The sequence below is a fragment of the Hyperoodon ampullatus genome, assembly GCF_949752795.1.
Source record: "Hyperoodon ampullatus genome assembly, chromosome: 9".
Taxonomy (NCBI): domain Eukaryota; kingdom Metazoa; phylum Chordata; class Mammalia; order Artiodactyla; family Ziphiidae; genus Hyperoodon; species Hyperoodon ampullatus.
The window spans coordinates 16,540,126-16,564,949 of NC_136922.1; the positions used below are offsets into that span (position 1 = coordinate 16,540,126).

Sequence of the window (24,824 nt, forward strand, 5' to 3'; positions counted from 1 at the left end):
AGGGACAGGGTACCTGCTGCACAGCAAGTGCTGCGGCCCTGCTTTCCCGACCTCGACCTCGAGCTCGTCCCCCAGAGGTGGTTACACGTTGAAATCTCAAGTTAGCAGAGAAATATTTCCCTTCTCATCGCTCCCCCCGCCGCCCCCCTTAAAACACGGATGCCCGTCAGGATGCTAGTGGCACCGCTGCCACTGCATTTCCTGTTGGCAGCAGAGAGCAAGTGAAAACAGAAGCTGCAGCGGGCAGCGGCCCGGGCACAAATAGCTCCCGCACGATTCACCGGAGCTTCCCCAGGGCCCAGGGCCCGGCTCCCAGGCCTGATCCCCAGAGCCGTAGAGGCCGCCGCCGGGACCGGCAGCAACTTGGCCCAGACCGCAATCGGGCACAGTGCGAGAGAGCTCCGCGCCCCGCTTCTCTCGGGCTGCTCAGCGACCCTCGGGCTCCGGCTGGGCCTCGGGGGGCGGCGGGCGCGGCGATGCTGGGACGCGCTCTCCTCCGCGTGGCACGCGGGGCCCTGGGCGCCTGGCTGCTGGGCGGCCTCTGGGTCTGGGCGCTGAGTGGCCTCTGCGGCCTGGGGGCGGCGGCGCCGGGGCCCGGGGCCGGGGGCTCCCCGAGGGCTCAGCGCCCGTGCCAGGCGCCGCAGCAGTGGGAGGGGCGCCAGGTGCTGTACCGGCAGAGCACCGGGCGCTACAGCCGCGCCCTGCTCTCCTACGACGGGCTCAACCAACGCGTGCGGGTGCTGGACGAGAGGAAGGCGCTGATCCCCTGCAAGAGGTACGCGGGGTGCTGGGTGCTGGGGCGCGGGGCGTGGGGTCGCGAGGCCCGGGGAGGGCGAGGTCGCGGGGTTTCCAGCCGCTCGCGGCACTTCCCTCCTCTCCAAGACAAACTTCGCCGAGAGGATCGCTTGGGGACAACACAGTCGGGGGCTGGGTGGCGGCTGGGCCCACTGGGGGCGGCCTGCTAGCGGGCACTCAGTGAGACCCCGCGGGGCGGTGGCCGGTGAAGACATGACCGGCCGGGCGCTCCAGGCCCAGGTTCGCCCAAGCTCAAAGGCTGCTGAGTCAGCCTCCTGGCTCCTGGTGCCCCCTTCAGCCTAGGGCGTGTCTTCTGCACTATCTCAGCTCTTCCAGGAGCCATCTGAGAGGACAGGCAGATTTTTTTTTTTTTTTTTAACATTTTAAAGGAATGTGACAATACTGCAAAAGGTGTGTGGAATCAGTTAAAAAAAATAAACTCATCACTGTGTCATAACCATTAAAATTTCGGTCTACTCCCTTAAATTTTCTTTTAAGCAAGTTTTACATTCTGTAATCAAAAATCCTATGTCTATCTTTTTTATATAACACGATCTCTTATGTGTTCTTACTTACCATTCTATTAGTTGGCCCCTACCTATTTTTAATCGCTGCACAATATTCCACAGAGGGGTTATGCTACAATGTTTTTTAACCACTGGTCTGATCATTCACCTTTCTGAATCTCATGTGACAAAGGACACTCTCTTTCTGAGACCTCAGCTTGCTTCTGACCTCCTTAAGACCTGATTTCTATTTTGGGATCACCACCTGTCCATTGCCCCCCGTTCCTGTTTCTCTGTGTGTGTTCTTCCGAGGGTTATGCTGGCCTCTTCGTATGGCATTTGCATCATTAGGAGGTGCTACGTGAACGTCCATAGTTTAAGGCTCCAGTGGGCAGTAAGATGTGGGGCAAATTTGATCTCATTTTACCTAAAAGCATTTGTCCAAGTATTAGGCATCTTGAAGACAGTATGGAAGTGCCGGAACCCTTCAAAGGAGTATATTCGAGAATGCAAAATAGTGCGTGATGACTGTAAACCATGAATGCTGAGGAGGCCTGGGGCAGCTGAGTCATCGTGGTGGACTTCGAGTATCTGTTCTCTTTCAAGAACAGGAATATTTTCTGTCAAGTGTCGAAGGTCTTTGTAAGAATAATAGCAACAACCAACATTTGGGTACTTGTTATGTACGTACCGGGCATGGTGCTGAAGACGTTCCACATACCATATGATTTAGTTTAAATCTCACAACAACTTGACAATGCAGGTTTTTTGATCTCCAGTTTACGGACAGAGAATCTGGGGTTGAGGGAGATTAGACAGCTTTCTCAAGATCAAGGGCTGGGACTTGAGGAAACTGAGTGGATTCTGACATCTATGATGTAACAGGCTCTTGTCCGTTCATTCATTCTTTCAACGTGCATTTTTTCGTGTCAGGCATTTTGTATAATCAGACTGAGTCCTGGGCTTCAGGGAGGTCATGGTCTGGGGGTGGAGTCACGTCATTAAGAATTCCCATGCAGTGGGGTGAAGGGTAAGCTGGGCACGAGAGCACCTCAGACAGACACCTAACCCAGGCTTCCTGGAGGAGGTGGGACGGGAGCGAGTCCCCAAACCCCCGGACGAGCTGACCATTAGAGGGAACGAGGCATGGAGGGCAGACTGGTCCAGGGGGAGGCGGGTGTATTCCAGGACATCCTGCCACAGGCAGGGCGGAGAATATTCCAAGAACTGCAGGCCAATCACTATTAGACTGAAGCCTGGAGTATGGCGGGAGGTTGGGGACCCAGGGAAGGATATTTAAGCAGCGGAATGCCGTGATTGGATTTTATAAAGAAAACTGGTTGTGTGGTTGAGAATAAAGAAAAACAAGAGAAGAAGCCGAAACATGACCTAGGAGATGTCTGTAGAGAGAGCCAGGTGAAAGATGGGGAGTGGCAATGGTGATGGTGAGAAGTGGACGCATTAGGGAAGTATTGAGGATATTGAAGAGGCTTACTGGAGGAGGTGCAAATGATTAGACGCTATGCTGCAGGGTGGTGAGGGGGAGGGAACAGTCATTTTTGGCTTCAGAAGCTTACAGTACTGATGGCATGAATAGATGGGGATGCTGTTCGCTGAGATGGGATTTGGCTTTCTGCAATTCTGATAAAGGGTCAAGCGCTACTCTTTGTGTTCGTTGTTGTGAGGCCTTGTACGGTAGTGGCGTATTGATGAGTAGTCATGTCGAAGGTGGACTGAGATGGCCCAAAGCACACCGCTGACACAGAGGAGTTTGGCCAGGACAAGGATAGGGCTCATGGCTGCCCCCCCACCCTGCCCCAAGGTAGTATTTTCACAATGTAAGGGATTAGGCTTTAGAGTCAGATAAATCTGCCTCTGAATTCAGATTCCTAGTGTGGGTCTTTGGGTAAGTTACTAGATGGGAATACTACTAATGCCTAATGTATTGCTTTGTTGTGGGGATGAAATGAGTTCAAGTATGAATAGCACATAGTGCAGTGGTCTGACACATAGTACAAAAGGTGCTCAGCATGCGGCCCCAGCTATCCCCATGGCCACCGCCATCATCGCCATCCTGGTGAATGTACCATGGGCCAGAGACTCCCTGCCAGCCCTGTGGGCTCAGACAGTTGATCTGGTAGCACACTCAAGGGCCCTTCCTTTGGGAGCAGACTAGGAGCAAACAAGCTCAAATGTTACACTGTATATTTCAGTGAGTGCTGCAGCTGGCATGGGGGCCAGAAATCTCAAATCTGACTAGGTCATTCTCTCCCTGTAGGCAGACCTACGTGGAGAGCCAAATTCTAATCAGGAAGTTGTGAGCAAAGAGTTGGAGCAAATTCATGGAGTCTAATGATTGCCTGCTCTAGGCTAGGCCGTGTGCTCAATGTTGAGCTTTCCATCATGCATAAGACAGGCCAGCCCAGCATAATCAGGCTAAGATAAAGTGGTGCATCATTTTTACCAGAGTGGTGCCTTGTCGCTGATTCTATGCTACCCCAATGCTGCTGGTCCAGACTCCGTCCACTCTGCACCGGGCCTTGGAGGGTACTGCTCAGGTTGTCTTAGCAATCCTTCTTCTATGACTCCATGATCAATTAATATAGTCTTCAGATATGTGTATTATTTCTTTAATGGGGTCACAGCCAAATCTTGCTGGACTAGAAGCTTTTTTGTCCCCATGTGGTGATTTGTTTCTTTCTTTCTTTAACTCAGGTATAGTTGATTTACAATGTTGTGTTAGTTTCTTGTGTACAGCAAAGTGATTCCATTATACATACATATATCCATGTTCTTTTTCATATTCTTTCCCATTATGGTTTATTACAGGATACTGAATATAGTTCTCTCTGTCCATGGGGTGATTTCTCATTTCTTTGCCCTGATCCATCAAGTGTTGATTTCACAGTTTAGCTTTTAGAAGGCCATTTTATTCCCCATCTTTCCAATTTCTTGGCAAGGTTCTGTCTCACAGTCCCATCTCTGGCCCTAAGTCAGATGTAGAAAAGAATGTTTAGTACATAAATGCTTTTTTAAGCTCTTTAAATGTAGACTTGTTGGAACAAACTCAGAAACTTTTTCAGGTATTAGCAGTCTGGCCAAGAAACCAGATGTTATTTGAAGAAAATATGGATGGGTTGTCTCTTCATATTTATTTATAAGTTGAGAAGTAGTTTTAGAATTGGATCAACTTCTTAAGATTTTTATTTTGCATCCAGTCAGTTATGGAAAGTCCCACTGATAGTTACTGTGGAATGACTAGAATTTTCCAGGCTTTCTTCTCCCTGAGATGATGGAAAAGATTAAATAACCTTACAAGCTTCAGATAAGACAAGCCTTAGCAGAGAATGGGAAATATTAGTAATTGATACTCTTTCATTTTCTGCTTCCAACTGTCTTTCCTATAAACTCACAAGTATTACATTTGGAAGACTGAAGGAAAAGCAAGATTACTTTGTATTTCAGTAACATAGTGAACTTTATGGGAGAAGCAATGTAGATACTGAATGAATTTTTTTAGGTTACCAGTAACTTGCTGCTCCCAGTTACAAGATGGTGGATTGGGAATTGGAATTAATGAAGCAGAGTGAGCAGAGAAGCATTAAGAGGACATGCATTGGTAAATTAGGAATATATCCTAGAAGACTGCTCAACTACCAATCCTACATGTTTGGGGATTTTTTTTTTTTTTTTGGTAAAAGATTTAAAAAATATGTCTTAAATAGAGTGACAAGTAGATTCTTATTCAAATTCTGATTAGTTCATCTCTGTCTCAATTTTTCCAGACCATTCTGTTTCTTGGAGAACAGAATATAATTTCTCTATTCTTAGAGAAAATCACCTAGTGTAGTGGAGAGAGCATGGACATCCATTTAGACAGTCGTGGGATGCCAAACATGGCTTCTAATCCTGGCTTCACCTCCACAAGGTCCTTTGCTTCTCAGAACGTCAATGTTTTTCATCTTTTAATTTGATTTGAATGATATCTATAATGTTTATACTAAATAATGTTTAGGAATTCTTCCTTAAAAGCTAGGTACAGATAAGATTAAATGATACCATGAGAGCACTACTTGTACTTTTATTATATTAGGCTGATTCCTGTTTCTACCAAGATGCAATGAACTTGACATAAATTCTAAATGTTTTCTCAACTTGTCCCTTTGTGTAGACAATTCAGAGTTCTTTTTCTTCCTTCTTTTCACCTAAGCTTGTGTTCATGGGTAGAGAAGAGCAAGGCTGCCTTTAAATGCTTTGGCTCCAAACTCAGAAGGCTGTCCTCTCCATGGAGCCTCCCTGTATACTAAGGGGTTGAATAGGACTGCTTACAGAAGTGCCCCTCCAAGGATCTGCTGTGGAGGATTAATTCCAAGGAGTGTTATCACACCAGGCAACTTCGACAATCATATGTGTTTGAGAATCAGGATTAGGTTTTTTTTCCTCCAAATATACAATTTTATTTGGAAACTATCTCACACTTACAGAAAAGTTGCAATTATAGTCCATAGCCATTTTTTCCCCTGAATCATTTGAGAGTGAGTTGCCAACTTGATATCCCCACGACCCCCAATACTTCAGTGTGTATTTCTTACAAACAGGGCCATTGACCTGCATAACTGCAACACAACCATACAAATCAGGAAATTAACATGCATTCATTTCTACCATCTGAAATTCAGGTCTCATTCAAATTTTTCCACTTGTGCTTTTTATGTTCTTATAGCAGAAGGACCCAGTTTATATTCAAGCATTGCATTTAAATGTTGTGTCTTTTTAGTCTCTTTCTGTTTGGAACAGTTCCTCATTCTTTCTTGCACTTCAATGCAGGCCAGTTATTTGGTAGAATGTTCCTTGATTTGGGTTTGTCTGTTTCCTCATAATTAGATTCAAGTTATTCACTTACGGTAGGAATGGTAGGACTGTCACATCTGGATGTTTACTTTGATAACTTGATTACTGATGTCTGCATGGTTTCTTCAGTATGAAGTGACACTTTTATACTTTGTAATTCATAAGTATTTTATAGCCAGAGATTTTAGGACCATGTACATATCCCATTCTTCATGGAAGTTTCAAGTTATTCATTTGTTTATATCAGCATGGATGCTAGGATTCTCACTGAATTGCATTTGCTCTCATTGTTTATTTGATGTTCAAATTGTCCCAGATTTGGCCAGTGGGAACCTCTTCAAGTTGGCTTCTATGTTCTTTTGACAGGTCTCCCTTATTCTTTGAGCACTTCCTTGCTTTCTGGCAAAATATTCCAAGATCATCTGTACTTTCCCTGCCAGAGTCTTGGAATAAGCCATTTCTCAAGAAGCTCTGGTTACTTTTACTGGAGAATAATATTTGGAAGCCTAGGTCCCTGGTCTAGTTGTGCTCATGGCTCTTGGGTGGCACTGCTTCCAGGCCCCTTCACTGGACAAAGCAAGATGATGTAGGTTTGAATACATACATATGCACATACACACACAGAGTCACTAACACATATATACAAACATTTATATCTACATTTATTTCTAAGCTTCCAATTCTAATACATAGAGGTATTTATACTGATATCTCTAATGCTGATCCACCACCACATGGATCATTCTAGTTTACTCCTGTTCATTTTTCGTACATCCCTTTTTAGGGCATGAGAAAACTGGGTGCCTTTATTCAACTGCAGTAGGTAGCCAGTCAGGCATTGCTATGGTACCCCCCTCCCTACATGGATGCCTTCCTCTTGGGCTCTGCACCCCAGGCCAGGCCATGCAGACACCTACCTTGCTTGGCCCTGTCTAAAGGCTTTAGACTAAATTGTTTAATAAGGGGAAGGGAAGGTCAGGTTACATTTTTTATATGTTTTTCTTTTGGATTTCTTGGGGCAACATCATCGTAAATCCTCAGGGAGATGAATTAGTATGAAATGTTCAACAAATTTATTTGATCCCGAGCCCTGCTTTGCATGGATTGGGCTCTCATTTGAAGAAATCCTGACTTTCAGAATTTCAGAAAAATTACTCCTTTGCCCTTACTCCCTCCTCTTGGTCTCTGATAACTGGAGCCAGTATTTTCTTTTATTGGCTCAGGAAGTTTGACTGCTTGTGGCATTCTGATCCTTGAAAAATAAACCATGCTGATTTGCAATACTGAGTTTTTCTTCAAGAAAGAGATTTTATTGGAAGCACATAAAGTTTGCTTTAAGAGTCTTAATTCTGTGGGTCTACTGACCCTGGATTTCAGAGGGTTGATGTTGGGATGTGGAAAAAGTGGGCAGTGAGGAAAAAGAAGTTCCAAGGAAGATAAGCCCAGGAGAGTAGAGGGACTGGTGGAATAGGAGACTAACTTATAAAAAGAAGCCAGAGGTGGTCACCATACTGCTCTGAAAACATCTTTATTTCTCTCCATTAACCTTGAATTGTTTCTTCCTGATTCTGACCTCAAAGATGGTGGTCAGGGGCAAAGTGCCCAAAGATCTGAAAATGTTCCACCAATTAGTGGTTTGTTTTTCCTGGAATAAATGTGATAGGCTTATATATCCCCAATTCCAGTAAAAATCTTCTATTTTTCCCCTTTATAATTTATTTTATTTTACCCAGCTTTCAAGAAAAAAAAATCTTCTCTTGATCTTACTAACTGAAACCCCATTCTCCCCTTCTATTTAAAGCAAATCTCATGCTAACTCCAATTGCTGTCCTCCCATGCTCTCTTGGACCCCCTCCAATCAAACATTGATCATCACAGCTCTACTGAAGCAGTTCTGGTCAAGGGCAGTACACTCCACATTACTAATCAAGTGATCTTTTATCTGGTCTCATTTTACTGTTGGTCATTTCCTCCATCTTGAAGTATTTTCTTCATGTAGCTTTCAGGACACTATGATTTTCTAGTTCCTCTCCTTCCACCTCATTTCCTTACCTTCTCAGCCTCCATTGCTCTTTCTCCTCTTCTCTTGGATCATTAATGGTGGAATGTTCCAGGGTGCAGGCTTCCCATCCCTTTGCTTTTCTGTCTCTACCCCTGTTTTGGTGATGTCATCTAGATCATGGAGTCAAATGCCATCCTTACCTGAAGGACTCGCACATGTGCATGTCCAGCCTAGAGCTCTCTCCTGAACTCTGCGTTCATATATCCAGCTGCTTGGTTGAGTTCTTCTTTTGGATCTCTAATAGCTATCTCAAACTCAGCATGTCCAAAATTAATGCCTCCCCTGCAAACAAACAAATAAACAAACAGAAGTTATTCCCCTTGCAGTTTTCTTTACCTCAGCTAATAACAACTCCAGTTGCTCAGGATCAACCCTTAGAGTCATCCTTGATTTCTTTTTCTCCCACTTGCCACAAGTAATCCAGAAGCAAACTCTATTGACTCTAATTGTGATATAGACCCAGACTTGTAGACCAGAATCTGACCACACCTTTGCTGTCATCCTGGTCCAAACCTTCATCATTCTTGCAATAGCCTCCTAACGGGTCCCTACTTCTGCCCTTGCTCCCTTTAGTCTGTTCTGAACATAGCAGCCCGAGTGATTCTGCTAAAAATTGTTGTATCATGTCTCATGTCTGCTCAAAAACCCTCCTGTGCCTTTCTGTGTCTCAGAGTAAATGTTTTTGCAAGGACTTGACCACCCTGTGGGATCTGCCCCCCGACCCCTTCCACACCTTGTCTTTGACCTCTTCACTCCATCGTCCATCCATCCTCACCTCATTGCCAGCTCACTCACTCCAGCCCGTGGCCTCAGCATTCTCACTCCTTTGGCACTTGTGTTGTTGATTCCTCTACCTAGAAAGCCTTTTCCCTAAAAAGCTGTATGGCCCACCCCCAAATTAGACTGTCCCTTCTCTCCACATTTTCATACATCCCACCTCACTGCCTTTTATGTTCAAGATATTTACCTACTATTTAATATTTTTATTAATATTTTATTAACATACTATTTAATTTAATTAAAATTTTTAACGTCTGTTCCCTCATATCCAAAGTAAAGCTCCATAAGGTCCAGGATTTGTCTCTGGTTGTTGCTGTATTTCCAGCACCATAGAACAGGCCTGACTAAATTTTTTTGAATGAGGGAATGAGTAACAATGATACATAGTCATTGTAAACGGATATCTAAAATACAGATATGCAAAGAGAAAAAAGTAAAAATTATCCATAACTGCCAAAGTGATAATGACTACTGGTAACATCTTCTAAATATCCTAAGAGATTTTTAGATGCAAAATGTACATACTGTAGTCCATACTGTTTTATAATAGGCTGTTTTTCATTTAATAATATTGTGCAAGCTCATCCATACTGACTAGTCTGCTTGTATCACCTTTGAACTCCTGGCTTCTCCTCATTCAGGTCTTAGCCCATCACCTTCTCAGAGGGGCCTTCTGTGACTTTCCAACAAAGCCCTCCCCACCAGCCACTCTCCATCACATCTCGTTCTGTTTCCCTTAGGACACTATCACTGAGTGACATTGTCTTGTGTCTGTCTTCCCTGGAGTGAGAGGAGAACTTGATCTGTCTGGTTTACTACCAAAAGCCCAGCACCTAGAAGTGCTTGGCACATAGTAAGTCTCAGTAAATGTGTGTTGAATGAATAAATACCATTTTTATGACTTTTGGATTTCTAGCATCATACATGTTCATGGTGGAAAATCTAGATAACAGAGAAGAGCAAAATAGAGTAAAGAGAGTCCTGTTGTCCAGGATTAACAACCCTTATATATATGCTTCTGGATTTTTAATTTCTATTTCTGTATATACAATTCTAAAATTAAAGTGGAAACATGCTTTGTGATTTTTTAATTTAACAAAACATTGTACATATTTCTCATGCCACTAGGTAAATTTTAACAGAATCATTTTTAATGACTGCATGGTATTCTGGCTAATGGATGGAACAGAGTTTCTGTGAATAGTCCCTTATAGGGGAGAGTTGTTTCTTTTTCTCTTTATTTATTTGGTTGCACTGGGTCTTAGTTGTGGCAGGCAGGCTCCTTAGTTGTGGCAGACGGGCTCCTTAGTTGTGGCTCACCAGCTCCTTAGATGTGGCATGAAGACTCTTAGTTGTGGCATGTATACGGGATCTAATTCCCTCACCAGGGATCGAACCCGGGCCCCCTACATTGGGGGCGTGGAATCTTAACCACTGTGCCACCAGGGAAGTCCCCAGTTATGTTTCTTTCCCCTCTATTTTTCACTAGTATAAACAACTACATGTATGACCTTATATTTGTGTGCAATTATATGTGTACCACTTTAAAAATATTTTGGATAGATTCTTCGATAAGAAAATGATTGAAAAGGGATTGCACATTTATAAATTTTTGACAACTTTGCTCTTCAGGAAGGTTGTTCCAGCTGATATTTCAACTGGCAGAATATGAATGTTCATGTTTCCCACACTCACACCTATAAGGAGCCTAATTATTTTTAGTGATTTCAAATATGATAAACAAGAAACTGAAGGGCAAAATGACATACCTGCAGTGATGTCACACCCCCTTGTCATGAGTCTCACTCTAAAGTGAATGCCTCTAATTTGTCACACTTAAGTCTCTTACTGGCTGCTGGTTTAACAAAGATACACTATCATGTTCAGTAAATATTTTTCTGACCTATATTATAAAGAATTTATTCTAATCAGAATGAATCTTAAACTTCCCCAACCTAGTGACTTGTACTAATAGATTGCCTGACATTAAACCATCTTTGCATTCCTGAAATAAATTCCAATTTATTATTATGCATTATTCTTTCAATAGTCGGCTTGATTTGTTAATATTTAATATTTGTTTTTAATCTATAGCCATAATTTAGCTTGATCTATAGTTTATATTTTTGTGTTTTCTATATTTTAAATGTCAGGGTTTTCATAGCTTTGTAAAAGAATTGGCAAGCTTTCTGTATTTCTCCATGCTCTATAGTCTTGAGGTTGGAAAAAACTGAGTCATGAAACCATGTGGACCCAACTCCTTTTGAAGAAGTAACTCTTTGATCTCTTTTTCAGATCAAACATCTAAAATGTCACTAGGCTATTGTAAGGATTTTTTTTTCTGGTTATTGACCTGCTTACCTTTCTGCTTAAGTCTTAGTTTTGGTTGTTTATATTTTCCTAGAAAATCTTTTATTTCATCAAGATTCTATTTATCATCATAACACATTTGTACATAATATTTATTTCTTTTTTAAAATGTCTTTATTGGAGTATAATTGCTTTACAATGGTGTGTTAGTTTCTGCTTTATAACAAAGTGAATCAGCTATACATATACATATATCCCCATATCCCCTCCCTCTTGTGTCTCCCTCCCACCCTCCCTATCCCACCCCTCTAGGTGGACACAGAGCACCGAGCTGATCTCCCTGTGCCGTGCGGCTGCTTCCCACCAGCTAACTGTTTTACGTTTGGTAGTGTATATATGTCCATGCCACTCTCTCACTTCGTAACAGCTCACCCTTCCCACACCCCTTGTCCTCAAGTCCATTCATAATATTCTCTTAACTCTTAAAAAACTTCACCTTATCTATCAATATCCCCTTTTCTTCCCAATATTCTATATTTGTATTTTCTTTCTTTTTCCTCAGAATTACATTTTAACAATAAGCTAATGGATACGTGTGACGGTTTTATGGTTTATTATTCCCTTATATTTTACATCTTATATCTTCTTTGTTAAGGATAATTTTTGAGAAGTAAATTACAGTGCCTACCCAAATTTTGAAAAGTTTTAAAGCAGGGTTATAGTGGAGCATATACTCCACTACAGGTAGGAGGTCATGCCATGACCAATGGATCACCCAGGTTCCTTTCATCCATGAGCTACTCTCAGCTCTTCTATCATCAAACACTGCCTTCAGTGTTTCTCCTGCTCCTCAGTCTCAGGTTTGGAGAATTTCCCCCAGTATGGGCATTGGAAGTTTCCCCAGCACCAGTGGTTTTCTTCAGAAGCAGTGCATCTTGAACCGAGAGGCCATCTGAAGAATCAGACCCTAGCAGGGTGACTATGTTGCCCTCAGACCTTCCAAAGAAAGGAGAAACTCTTGGGATAGATGGCCCCCAAACAGAAGAAGCAGCTGCTCCTGGACAAAAAGGCTGCAGTGGCTTGGATGACCCCTGCCCCTTCACAGAAGGCTGCTCTTATTGTGGCTTAAAGTTAGGTCTACTGGGAAAGGTCCAGAGTGTGAGCTCTGCCAGTGAGTGAGGACCGTCTTCTGGGTTTCAAACTTCTCATTGTATCTTCACATGGTGGAAAGGGCCAGCTAGTTCTCTGGGGACTCTTTTATAAGGGCACTAATCCCATTCATGTAGGCTCCACCCTCATGACCTAATCACCTCCCAAAAGTCTCACTCCTAATACTCATCTTGGGCTTTAGGTTTTCAACATGAATTTGGGGGGAGGTAAAAACATTCAGATCATAGAACCCAGAGAATCTGCTGCTCTGGAGCATCTCAGAAGTTGCCAAGGAAGATGCTGGCAGATGGAAAGATGGTGGCACAGGGCCAAGGGGCATATCAGTTCCTAGGTCTGATGTAGCCTTGTCAGCTACAGGTGAGGTATAACTTATGAGGACTATATCTGATGTCATGAACCACCAGACTAGTTGGTGTGGCATCCAGAAGCAGCCATGATGAATGCAAGGGCTCTGAGGTTGCTTGAAAATACTTTCAGGGAAGACTGTGGTGCACAGAACCATCTGCATCGACTCCAAAGCTACTAAAACATTGCCCCCAAGTGCCTTACTGAGATACCTCTTATATCCTCTGGAACTGTAAGGCCTACTGCCCAGAGTGTCTCACCAAGAAGCCGATGACCCAGGATTCCAGGCTGGGAATGGCAGATGTTCTTCTGAGGAAGATGCTTGGGCCACCATGGAGCTATCTGAGCTGGCTGAAGTCAAGCAGAGACAGCACCTGCTTCAGAATCCCCAGGGCAACTCTTGGCAGAGGGGCCCTGGTGTAACCGGGGAGGCAGAGGCAGTAAAGTAGAGAAAGCCTGGGGAACAGAAGCTCTCACTTCAGGAGGAACAGGCAGCGGACCAGTGGAAATTCTACCAGCCTACACTCTTGGGAGCAAAGGACACTGGGGAGAGAATCCACCTCATATTTAATATCCATTGAGATGCCACATCACGTGCTGTGTTCTGGTGTGGCTTATGTGTTTCCTCTGGATGTGGGAGTCCTCTCTCTCATACGAGCCCTTTGTTGCAGACTCTATTTTGGACAGTGATTCTTCTTGTAGCCCAGCACCAGGTATTGTCTGGCTCACCCCTGGGACCCCAGAGGAGCCACCCTCCTGAGGACTCAGTCCTCCTTGGGATTCACTTTTCAGGTGCCAGAACAGTTTCTTTTGTAAAGGATGAGTATTTATTTAGGTCCCAGTTGGTATGTGGAAAAGAATTTAAAGTGTTTGGATGGTTTCTCATCTTTCCTTATTTCACCACGCTGAGTCAAGCCTTTAAAAGGTCAACTTCTTCACTTGTTAAAACACAGAGGAATTTTTATAGTGTGTGTTTGTACAAACTGCTAAGTAGCTTTGCTACAAGGCCTCTGTTAAAAGAGAAACATAAATTATTTTACTCCTTTTATTATTCACTGCAATTTCTTTTATATTTATATTCACATTCACCTGACTCCTTGATCTTGATTCATGCTTTGGTCGGCTAGAGAATATACTCAATTAATTTTCTTCAGACAGGGTACTGCTGTGGTGGTGTAATTTCAGAAATTTTGAATGTCAGAGAAATTTCACTTTTTTTTTAACATAATGATAATTTGGGGGTGTATACAATTCATTAGGTAATAATAGTATTTTTGCTCAAATTTTTTATGGCATTTAGACCTCTGTAAGAGAAGTCTGATACCAAAGTAATTTTGGTTTAGTTTTAAAAAGTTTTTTTTCTGCCCAAGTCTCTGTACGTTGTTTTCATTATCCTTGAACATTTTAAATTAAAAAAAAATTTTTTTTTATGGAAGTATAGTTGATTTACAATGATTTCGGGTATACAGCAAAGTGGCTCAGTTATATATACTCAGTTTTATATATATATATATATATATATATATATATATATATATATAAAATACACACATACATAAACATATATTCTTTTTCAGATTATTTTCCATTATAGGTTATTATAAAATATTCTATATAGTTCCCTGTGCTATATGTCTTTTCGGTTATCTATTTTATATATAGTAGTGTGACTATCTTAATCTTTGAACTTTATTAACATCTCCTGGTTAATGCCCAGCTCTAGGGAAATTTCTGGAGGCTTGATACTCTCTGTCTTCTCTGTTCCTTGTAGAATATCTCTCTACTTAACATGTACTGGTTCTCTTACACCTGCCCCCCACATTTCTTATCTTTTCATTAGCCTTTTCATCACTTCTTCTGTGTTTTTACTTGAGTTCTGAAATAGTACCTTTTCATTCACTGCTTCTGTTTTTTGGTTTCTGGGTTTTTTCCCCCATATCCAGTCTGCTCCACGCTGCCTTCACTGCATTTTCTTTCTTTTTTTTTTTTTTTTTTTTGAAGATGTTGGGGGTAGGAGTTTATTAATTAATTTATTTATTTTTGCTGTGTTGGGTCTTTGTTTCTGTGTGAGGGCTTTCTCTAGTTGTGGCAAGCGGGGGCCACTCTTCATCGCGGTGCGCGGGCCTCTCACTATCGCGACCTCTCTTGTTGCGGAGCACAGGCTCCAGACGCGCAGGCTCAGTAGTTGTGGCTCACGGGCCTAGTTGCTCCGCAGCATGTGGGATCCTCCCAGACCAGGGCTCGAACCCGTGTCCCCTGAATTAGCAGGCAGATTCTCAACCACTGCGCCACCAGGGAAGCCCTGCATTTTCTATTTTGATAATGTTTTTCATTGGAAAGCTATTCTTGTAGCCACACATTATTCCTTTTTTTCTTAAATTCAGTATCATCCCAAATCCCAGTGAAAGTGAAAAATAAGATTTATATTTTTGTTCTGTTAACTGTTAGCTGGAAAGGTCTGTGTGTGTTTATAGTTCAACATGGTGAGAACTGATATTTTTCTGCTGAAAAGCATAGTGCTGACTGTATGAACCTGACTATCCTTATACCCTCCCAACCTCCTTAATACCCCTGATACAAAGTTCTAGAAGTCACTATGTACCATGGCAACATGGGTATCTCAGTACTAAAGAGGCTGTTTCTTTTAGTGGTGGTGAAAAAAAAAGCCAGGTTGAACTATTGCCTCATGAGAAGGTTTTTTTTATTATCTTCCATCAGATGAAAGACTATATGCCTACACTTTGCCAATATTCATTCAGATACATTTTTGAAACATAAAACTCTTCAATTTCTTGAGCACCCTTTTCTTCTTTTGAACTAGAATCCAAGCAGTTGAGGCCCATCACCTTACAGCCTTTTAAATTGCACACGTAATTATTCTTTGACTTTACTTTTCCTAGGGCTGCATTCTCAAGTAATTTTATTTTCCTTTTGTTATATGTGGTTGGCATCAGCCTGCACGATGAGTTGGTGTCTAACACAACAATTTTGAAATAGTGTTTTTCTTTTAAGTCTCATGATTACTGTAGGGTGTAACTCAATCTTGGTATACACCAGAATGTCAAGTGGCCGCAGCTCAATTCTTCCTGTGGAGAGTCAGAAAGCTGGCATGCATTACTAATCTATTATATTGCATATTAAACAAATCCAAAATTTGTCCAGTTTCTTCCATAAAAGCCAAAGTACTTTTGTAATCACAATATAATATTTGTCCACTCCCTTCTCTGTAATTTAGTATATCTTGGATGGCCAAGTACTTCTACATGGATGGGAAGAATCACTCCTTTCCCCTGTGAAAGGAGGCAAAGAATGTGGTATCAGTGAATTAGAATGAGTCTGGTTGGAGATCACATCTTGGGTTTGATTCTGGCACCATTATTTGCTACTAAATTATGCTCTGAGCCTTATATTTTCTCATCTGTTTTTTAAAAAAAGAAAAAAGCTAATAACATGTCAGCCAGCTGAATTTGCCAGTCTGTAACTTCTGCCTTAGACTTTTTTTCCTGACTACCCCAATTCAGGACAGAAAAACAGTTGCTTCTTGGCTGTGAAGGCAGTAGCTATTCGGATTCATTTATGCCCAGGCCAGGATCTGGTATTTTGCATTCTAGGATTAACCAAATCCTTGGGCCCTGCTCATTCTGGAAGGGAAGGCTTTCACAGACTTGTTATAAGGAATCCAATAGGTAATACCTATAAAATATTGGTTTTTACTTATTTCATGTAAGGTGCTTTCGACTGCAGAAAATTTCACTGTCAGAGGCTTAAATTATAAGGATTTTTTTGTTTACCTCAGAATTCTGGTGATACGTGTCTGTAGGTTTGACTCAACAGTTTCACCAGGGCCCCTGGTTGGTTCTTCTCCATGCATCCACTCTGCCATTCTAAGAATGGTGGCCTGTAGTTGCAAGAGGGCATGCTGACTTGTTGCCTCATGGCTTCAAGATGGCTGCCTCCACTCCAAGCATTAAGTTCTCACCCAACTATGTTCAGAGACAGAAAATGAAGGAAGTGGAGTGGACCAGAGACTCTCCTCTTCTTTCTTTGTGAGAAAAGAAGTTTCCAGAGGATTTCCTCTCCCCATAGCCTTCCCTTTAGGTCTCCAAGGCCAGAACCAGTAATACTCCTAGCTTCTAGGAAGGCTAAGAAAACGAGTATATGAGTATACTTTCTTAGCCTCTATCGTGAGAAGCAGGTCAGGGAGAATGGGTGAGAATGCCTGCTAGGTCGTCCACAGAGGGGTCTATTATGCCCTCAGGAATGTGCTCTCCTTCATCTCTCCATCTCATCTGAATGAATTAACCCTTCTTTGTTACATAGCAGACCACATCTTAATGTGTACAAGTTAAATAAGCAGTTTACTTGTTAAACATTAACTGATTATAGTAAACACAGCTGTAATCAGACTTTCCTACAAAACTCTATATATCCTTTCATTTACAAAACAATTTCACATCCATTATCTCAAATCATCTTCATAATAATGCTGTGAGATCAAAATTTTAGTTTCTCTATGGTATATGGGAAACATGGAGATTAAAATTATGATCATACAGCTCACCAGTGGTAGACAGGGAGCCTTAATTCCTTGACCAAAGCTACTTTACAGTGCTTTTCATGCTGTTTGTAAACCATATCCTGAGGTAGGAAAATTAGACAGAAAGGATATCTCCTGTTTTCTCATAGTAGGGTAAACTTCTGGTACCTTTTCTAATGGGAAGAAAATAATGAAGCTCTACATCCAGTTAAAACTTCCACTGTTCCTTTTTGGGAAACAGTAGTACCTCATAAAATATAAAATGGGAATTTCCCTTGAGCCAACAATCCCAGGCTATAAATTTTAAATAGGGATATAGAAACAGAAGGCAAAAGGGCTTATCTCCAATTTCTATTTAGCATTGTTAATACTAACGAACTGTGGAAATAATCTAAGTGGTCATGAGTAGGGAACTACTGAATCAAATTATGGTATCTGTGTACAAGAGAACTATGCATCTGTTAAATTATTGTAAAGCAATGTCATTTATGAAAATTGATGCAATCATTGATTAAAAATTCCCAAATAGCAGACCGAACCCAATAGCACATTAAAAAAAAAGAATACATTATGATCAAATGAGGTTTATTCCAGGAATGTAAGGATGATTCAATTTTAGGGAATCTGTAAACATCTGTGAAAGGCAGGTGATAAAATTCAATAAACATTCTTGATACAAAGCATTCAAAAGAACTGATTGATGCTTCCTTAATATGATGAAATCTGTAGCGTTCTTAATCTGCTTAATATTGAAACCATAGCCCCTTTCCCACTAAACTCAGGAAGAAGGCAAAGATGGCCATTTTCTCCATTTTATTTAATATTGTGTTGGATTTACTGGCCAATATAATCATAGAGATAAAATGTTTAAAGACACGAGAATTAGAAAAGAAGAGATAAAAACTATCGCTACCAGTGATATGGGTGCAGTATACCTGGAAAACATAAAAGGCCTAAAAATTAAAACTAATTGAAACTGATTCAAACTACGAGAATTCAGTAAGGTATCTGTATATAAAATTAGCCTGAAAAGTCAATAGCTTTAATATATATAAACAATAATCTGCTAGAAATAACAATGGAAGATCTCATTTAAAACAGCAACATCACAAACAACAAAAGACAAACCACTTAGGAATAAACTCAAAGGAAATCTTCAAAATCTGTACAGGAAAAATTTCAAACACTCTTCAAAGATATAAAAACACAAAATGAGATTTGAAAAAAATGTAAAGACTTTTTTTTGTTTGTTTTTTGCAGGGGAATAGGATGACAACATCATACAGATATCCATTCTTCCCCCTCCAAATGCCAAAAGGGTGGTTTTGTTGGAGCTAAATAAGTTAATTCTAAATTTCATATGGAAAAATTAAAAAACCCAAATATCTAGGAAAATCCTGGAAAAGGAGAACACAATAGGAGGCCTAGCAAATTCTACGAGATTATGAAACAACACACTATTAGGTCTCTGTAATTAAAGCAGTGTGACACAGGTACATGAATAGATAGACAACCCAATGGAATAAAGTAGAGTCCTGAAGCAGACTGACATAGATCTGCAGTTGGTGTATGATAAGGGTGGCATCTCAGATAACTGGGAAAAAGATAGAAATTGATGATGTTAGAACAATTGGGAAAAGATAAAATGGTACCCATACTTTACACCATACACAAGAATAAATTCCAAATGAGATAAGGATCTAAATGTTAACAAAATAAAACCATACAGAGGTAATAGAAATCATGGGTGAATTTTTTTATAACCTGAAAGTAGGGAAAGGTTTTCTAAATATGACACAATCCAAGAGCAATAAAAGGAATTTGACTTCAAAAACGTACAATCTTTTGCATTGTAGAAAAAAATGTAAATAATGTCAACAGACAAACGGCAGAGAAAAAATATCTGCAACTTATATTAGACACAAAAGGCTAAATCACTAGCTATAGAAAATTTAGAAAGTATATGGTAATTAAACATATGGAAAGATGTACAACTGACTATAATGAGTGAAGGCAAATTAAAACTACACTATTGAAGGAAGCTGAAAGGAGCGGGAATGAAAAAGACACTGAAGGAGACCTTCAAGATGGCGGAGGAGTAAGACGTGGAGATCACCTTCCTCATCAGAAACACATCTACATGTGGAACAACTCCTGCAGAACACCTACTGAACGCTGGCAGAAGACCTCACACTTCCCAAAAGCCTAAGGAGCAGCAGATTAAATCTCCACAATCAACTTGATGTACCCTGCATCTGTGGAATGCCTGAATAGACAACGAATCATCCCCAAATTGAGGCAGTGGACTTTGGGAACAACTGTAGACTTGGGCCGTGTGGCTCACAGGGTCTTGGTGCTCTGGCTGGGTGTCAGGCCTGTGCCTCTGAGGTGCAAGAGCCGAGTTCAGGACACTGGCCCATCCGAGACTTCGTGGCTCCACGTAATATCAAATGGTGAAAACTCTCCCAGAGATCTCCATCTCAATGCTAAGACCCAGCTCCACTCAATGACCAGCAAGCTACACTGCTAGACACCCTATGCCAAACAACTAGCAAGGCAAGAACGTGACACCACCCATTAGCAGAGAGGCTGCCTAAAATCATAATAAGGTCACAGACACCCTAAAACACACCACCAGATGTGGTCCTGCCCACCAGAAAGACAAGATCCAGCCTTGTCCACCAGAACACAGGCACTAGTACCCTCCACCAGGAAGCCTACACAACCCACTGCATCAACAGTAGCCACTGGGGGCAGACAACAAAAACAAACAAAAAAAGGGAACTACGAACCTGCAGCCTGTGAAAAGGAGAACTCAAACACAGTAAGTTAAGCAAAATGAGAAAACAGAGAAATATGCAGCAGATGAAGGAGCAAGGTAAAAACCCACCAGACCAAACAAATGAAGAGGAAATAGGCAGTCTACCTGAAAAAGAATTCAGAGTAATGATAGTAAAGATGATCCAAAATCTTGTAAGTAGAATGGAGAACATACAAGAAACATTTAACAAGGACCTAGAAGAACTAAAAAGCAAACAAACAGTGAGGAACAACACAATAAATGAAATTAAAAATTCTTTAGAAGGAATCAATAGCAGAATAACTGAGGCAGAAGAACGGATAAGTGACCTGGAAGATAAAATAGTGGAAATAACTACTGCAGAGCAGAATAAAAAATAAAATGAATGAAAAGAATTAAGGACAGTCTTAGAGACCCCGGGACAACATGAAACTCACCAAGATTCGAATTATAGGGATCCCAGAAGAAGAAGAGAAAAAGAAAGGGACTGAGAACATATTTGAAGAGATTATAGTTGAAATCTTCCCTAATATGGGAAAGGAAATAGTCAATCAATTCAGGAAGCACAGAGAGTCCCATACAGGATAAATCCAAGGAAAAACATGCAAAGACACATATTAATCAAACTATCAAAAATTAAATACAAAGAAAAAATATTAAAAGCAGCAAGGGAAAAACAACAAATAACATACAAGGGAATCCCCGTAAGGTTAACAGCTGATCTTTCAGCAGGAGCCCTGCAAGCCAGAAGGGAGTGACAAGACATATTTAAAGTGATGAAAGGGAAAAACCTACAACCAAGATTACTCTACCCAGCAAGGATCTCATACAAATTCGATGGAGAAGTTAAAACCTTTACAGACAAGCAAAAGTTAAGAGAATTCAGCACACCAAACCAGTTTTACAACAAATGCTAAAGGAACTTCTCTAGGCGGAAAACACAAGAGAAGAAGACTTACAATAACAAACCCAAAACAATTAAGAAAATGGTAATAGGAACATACATATCGATAATTAACTTAAACGTAAATGGATTAAATGCTCCAACCAAAAGACATAGTCTGGCTGAATGGATACAAAAACAAGACCCATATATATACTGTCTACAAGAGACCCACTTCAGACCTAGGGACACATACAGACTGAAACTGAGGGGATGGAAAAGATATTCAATGCAAATAGAAATCAAAAGAAAGCTGGAGTAGCAATTCTCATATCAGACAAAATAGACTTTAAAGTAAATACTATTACAAGAGACAAAGAAGGACACTACATAATGATCAAGGGATCAATCCAAGAAGAAGATATAACAGTTGTAAATATTTATGCACCCAACATAGGAGCACCTCAATACATAAGGCAAAGCTAACAGCCATAAAAGGCGAAATCGACAGTAACACAATCATAGTAGGGGAATTTAACACCCCACTTTCACCAATGGACAGATCAGCCAAAATGAAAATAAATAAAGAAACACAAGCCTTAAATGATACATTAAACAAGATGGACTTAACTGATATTTATAGGACATTCCATCCAAAAACAACAGAATACACTTTCTTCTCAAGTGCTCCTCAGACATTCTCCAGGATAGATCATATCTTGGGTCACAAATCAAGCCTTGGTAAATTTAAGAAAACTGAAATCGTATCAAGTATCTTTTCCAACCACAACGCTATGAGACTAGATATCAATTACAGGAAAAAATATGTAAAAAATACAAACACATGGAGGCTAAACAATACACTACTTAATAACCAAGAGATCACTGAAGAAATCAAAGAGGAAATCAAAAAATACCTAGAAAAAAATGACAATGAAAACACGACAACCCAAAATCTATGGGATGCAGCAAAAGCAGTTCTAAGAGGGAAGTTTAGAGCAATACAATCCTACCTCAAGAAACAAGAACTATCTCAAATAAACAACCTAACCTTACACCTAAAGCAATTAGAGAAAGAAGAACAAAATAACCCCAAAGTTAGCAGAAGGAAAGAAATCATAAAAATCAGATCAGAAATAAAGGAAAAAGAAATGAAGTAAACAATAGCAAAGATCAATAAAGCTAACAGCATTTTCTTTGAGAAGATAAACAGAATTGATAAACCATTAGCCAGACTCATCAAGAATAAAAGGGAGAAGACTCAAATCAATAGAATTGGAAATGAAAAATGAGAAGTAACAACTGATACTGCAGAAATACAAAGGATCATGAGAGATTAATACAAGTAACTCTATGCCAATAAAATGGACAACCTGGAAGAAATGCACAATTTCTTAGAAAAGCACAACCTTCCGAGACGGAACAAGGAACAAATAGAAAATATAAGCAGACCAATTACAAGCACTGAAATGGAGGCTGTGATTAAAAATCTTCCAACAAACAAAAGCTCAGGACCAGATGACTTCACAGGAGAATTCTATCAAACATTTAGAGAAGAGATAACACCTATTCTTCTCAAACTCTTCCAAAATATAGCAGAGGGGGGAACACTCCCAAACTCATTCTATGAGGCCACCATCACCCTGGTAAAACCAGACAACAATGTCACAAAGATAGAAAACTACAGGCCAATATCACTGATGAACATAGATGCAAAAATCCTCCACAAAATACTAGCAAACAGAATCCAACAACACATTAAAAGGATCATACACCATGATCAAGTGGGGTTTATCCCAGGAGTGCAAGGATTCTTCAATATACACAAATCAATCAATGTGATAAACCATATTAACAAATTAAAGGAGAAAAACCATATGATAATCTCAAAAGATGCAGAAAAAGCTTTCGACAAAATTCAACACCCATTTATGATAAAAACCCTCCAGAAAGTAGGCATAGAGGGAACATACCTCAACATAATAAAGGCCATATGTGACAAGCCCACAGGCAACATCATTTTCAACGGTGAAAAACTGAAACCATTTCCTCTAAGATCAGGAACAAGACAGGTTGTCCACTCTCACCACTATTATTCAACATAGTTTTGGAAGTTTTAGCCACAGAGAAGAATCAGAGAAGAAAAAGAAATAAAAGGAATCCAAATCGGAAAAGAAGAAGTAAAGCTGCCACTCTTTGCAGATGACATGATACTATACATAGAGAATCCTAAAGATGCTACCAGAAAACTACTAGAGCTAATCAATGAATTTGGTAAAGTAGCAGGATACAAACTTAATGCACAGAAATCTCTTGCATTCCTATATACTAATGATGAAAAATCTGAAAGAGAAATTAAGGAAACACTCCTATTTACCACTGCAACAAAAAAGAATAAAATACCTAGGAATAAACCTACTAAGGAGACAAAAGACCTGTATGCAGAAAACCATAAGACACTGATGAAAGAAATTAAAGATGACACAAACAGATGGAGAGATATACCATGTTCTTGGATTGGAAGAATCAACATTGTGAGAATGACTATACTACCCAAAGCAACCTACAGATTCAATGCAATCCCTGTCAACTACCAATGGCATTTTCCACAGAACTATAACAAGAAATTTCACAATTTGTATGCAAACACAAAAGACCCCGAATAGCCAAAGCAATCTTGAGAAAGAAAATTGGAGCTGGAGGAATCAGGCTCCTGGACTTCAGACTATACTACAAAGCTACAGTAATCAAGACAGTATGGTGCTGGCACAAAAACAGAAATATACATCAATGGAACAGGATAGAAAGCCCAGAGATAAACCCAGACACATATGGTCACCTTATTTTTGATAAAGGAGTCAAGTATATACAATGGAGAAAAGAGAGCCTCTTCAAAAGTGGTGCTGGGAACACTGGACAGCTACATGTAAAAGAAAGAAATTAGAACACTCCCTAACACCATACACAAAAATAAACTCAAAATGGAGTAAAGACCTAAATGTAAGGCCAGACACTAGAAAACTCTTAGAGGAAAATATAGGCAGAACACTCTTTGACATAAATCACAGCAAGATCTTTTTTGACCCACCTCCTAGAGAAATGGAAATAAAAACAAAAATAAACACATGGGACCTAATGAAACTTAAAAGCTTTTGCACAGCAAAGGAAACCATAAACAAGATGAAAACATAACCCTTAGAATGGGAGAAAATATTTGCAAATGAAGCAGCTGACAAAGGAGTAATCTCCAAAATTTACAAGCAGCTCATGCAGCTCAATATCAAATAAACAAACAACCCAATCCAAAAATGGGCAGAAGACCTAAATAGACATCTCTCCAAAGAAGATACACAGATTGCCAACAAAGACATGAAAGGATGCTCAACATTACTAATCATTAGAGAAATGCAAATCAAAACTACAGTGAGGTATCACCTCACACCAGTCAGAATGGCTGTCATTAAAAATTCTACAAACAATAAATGCTGGAGAGGGTGTGGAGAAAAGGGAACCCTCTTGCACTGTTGGTGGGAATGTAAATTGATACAGCCACTATGGAGAACAGTATGGAGGTTCCTGAAAAAACTAAAAATAGAACTACCATCCGACCCAGCAATCCCACTACTGGTCATATACCCTGAGAAAACCATAATTCAAAAAGAGTCATGTACCACAATATTCATTGCAGCTCTATTTACAATAGCCAGGACATGGAAGCAACCTAAGTGTCCATTGACAGATGAATGGATAAAGAAGATGTGGCACATATAAAAAACAGAATATTA

The 24,824-nt window shown here is 40.4% G+C and overlaps 1 protein-coding gene across 1 annotated transcript in view; it reads left to right on the forward strand.

Moving 5' to 3' along the window:
• Nucleotides 1-476: 476 nt before the first annotated feature.
• Nucleotides 477-24,824, forward strand: part of EPDR1 (ependymin related 1) — a gene marked incomplete at both ends in the record, with an annotated part of 32,843 nt that continues 8,495 nt past the window's right edge. Inside the window, one exon of the mRNA XM_079711365.1 lies at nucleotides 477-775. Coding sequence (XP_079567491.1) covers nucleotides 477-775 — 299 coding nt within the window. The remainder of the gene's footprint in view (nucleotides 776-24,824) is intronic.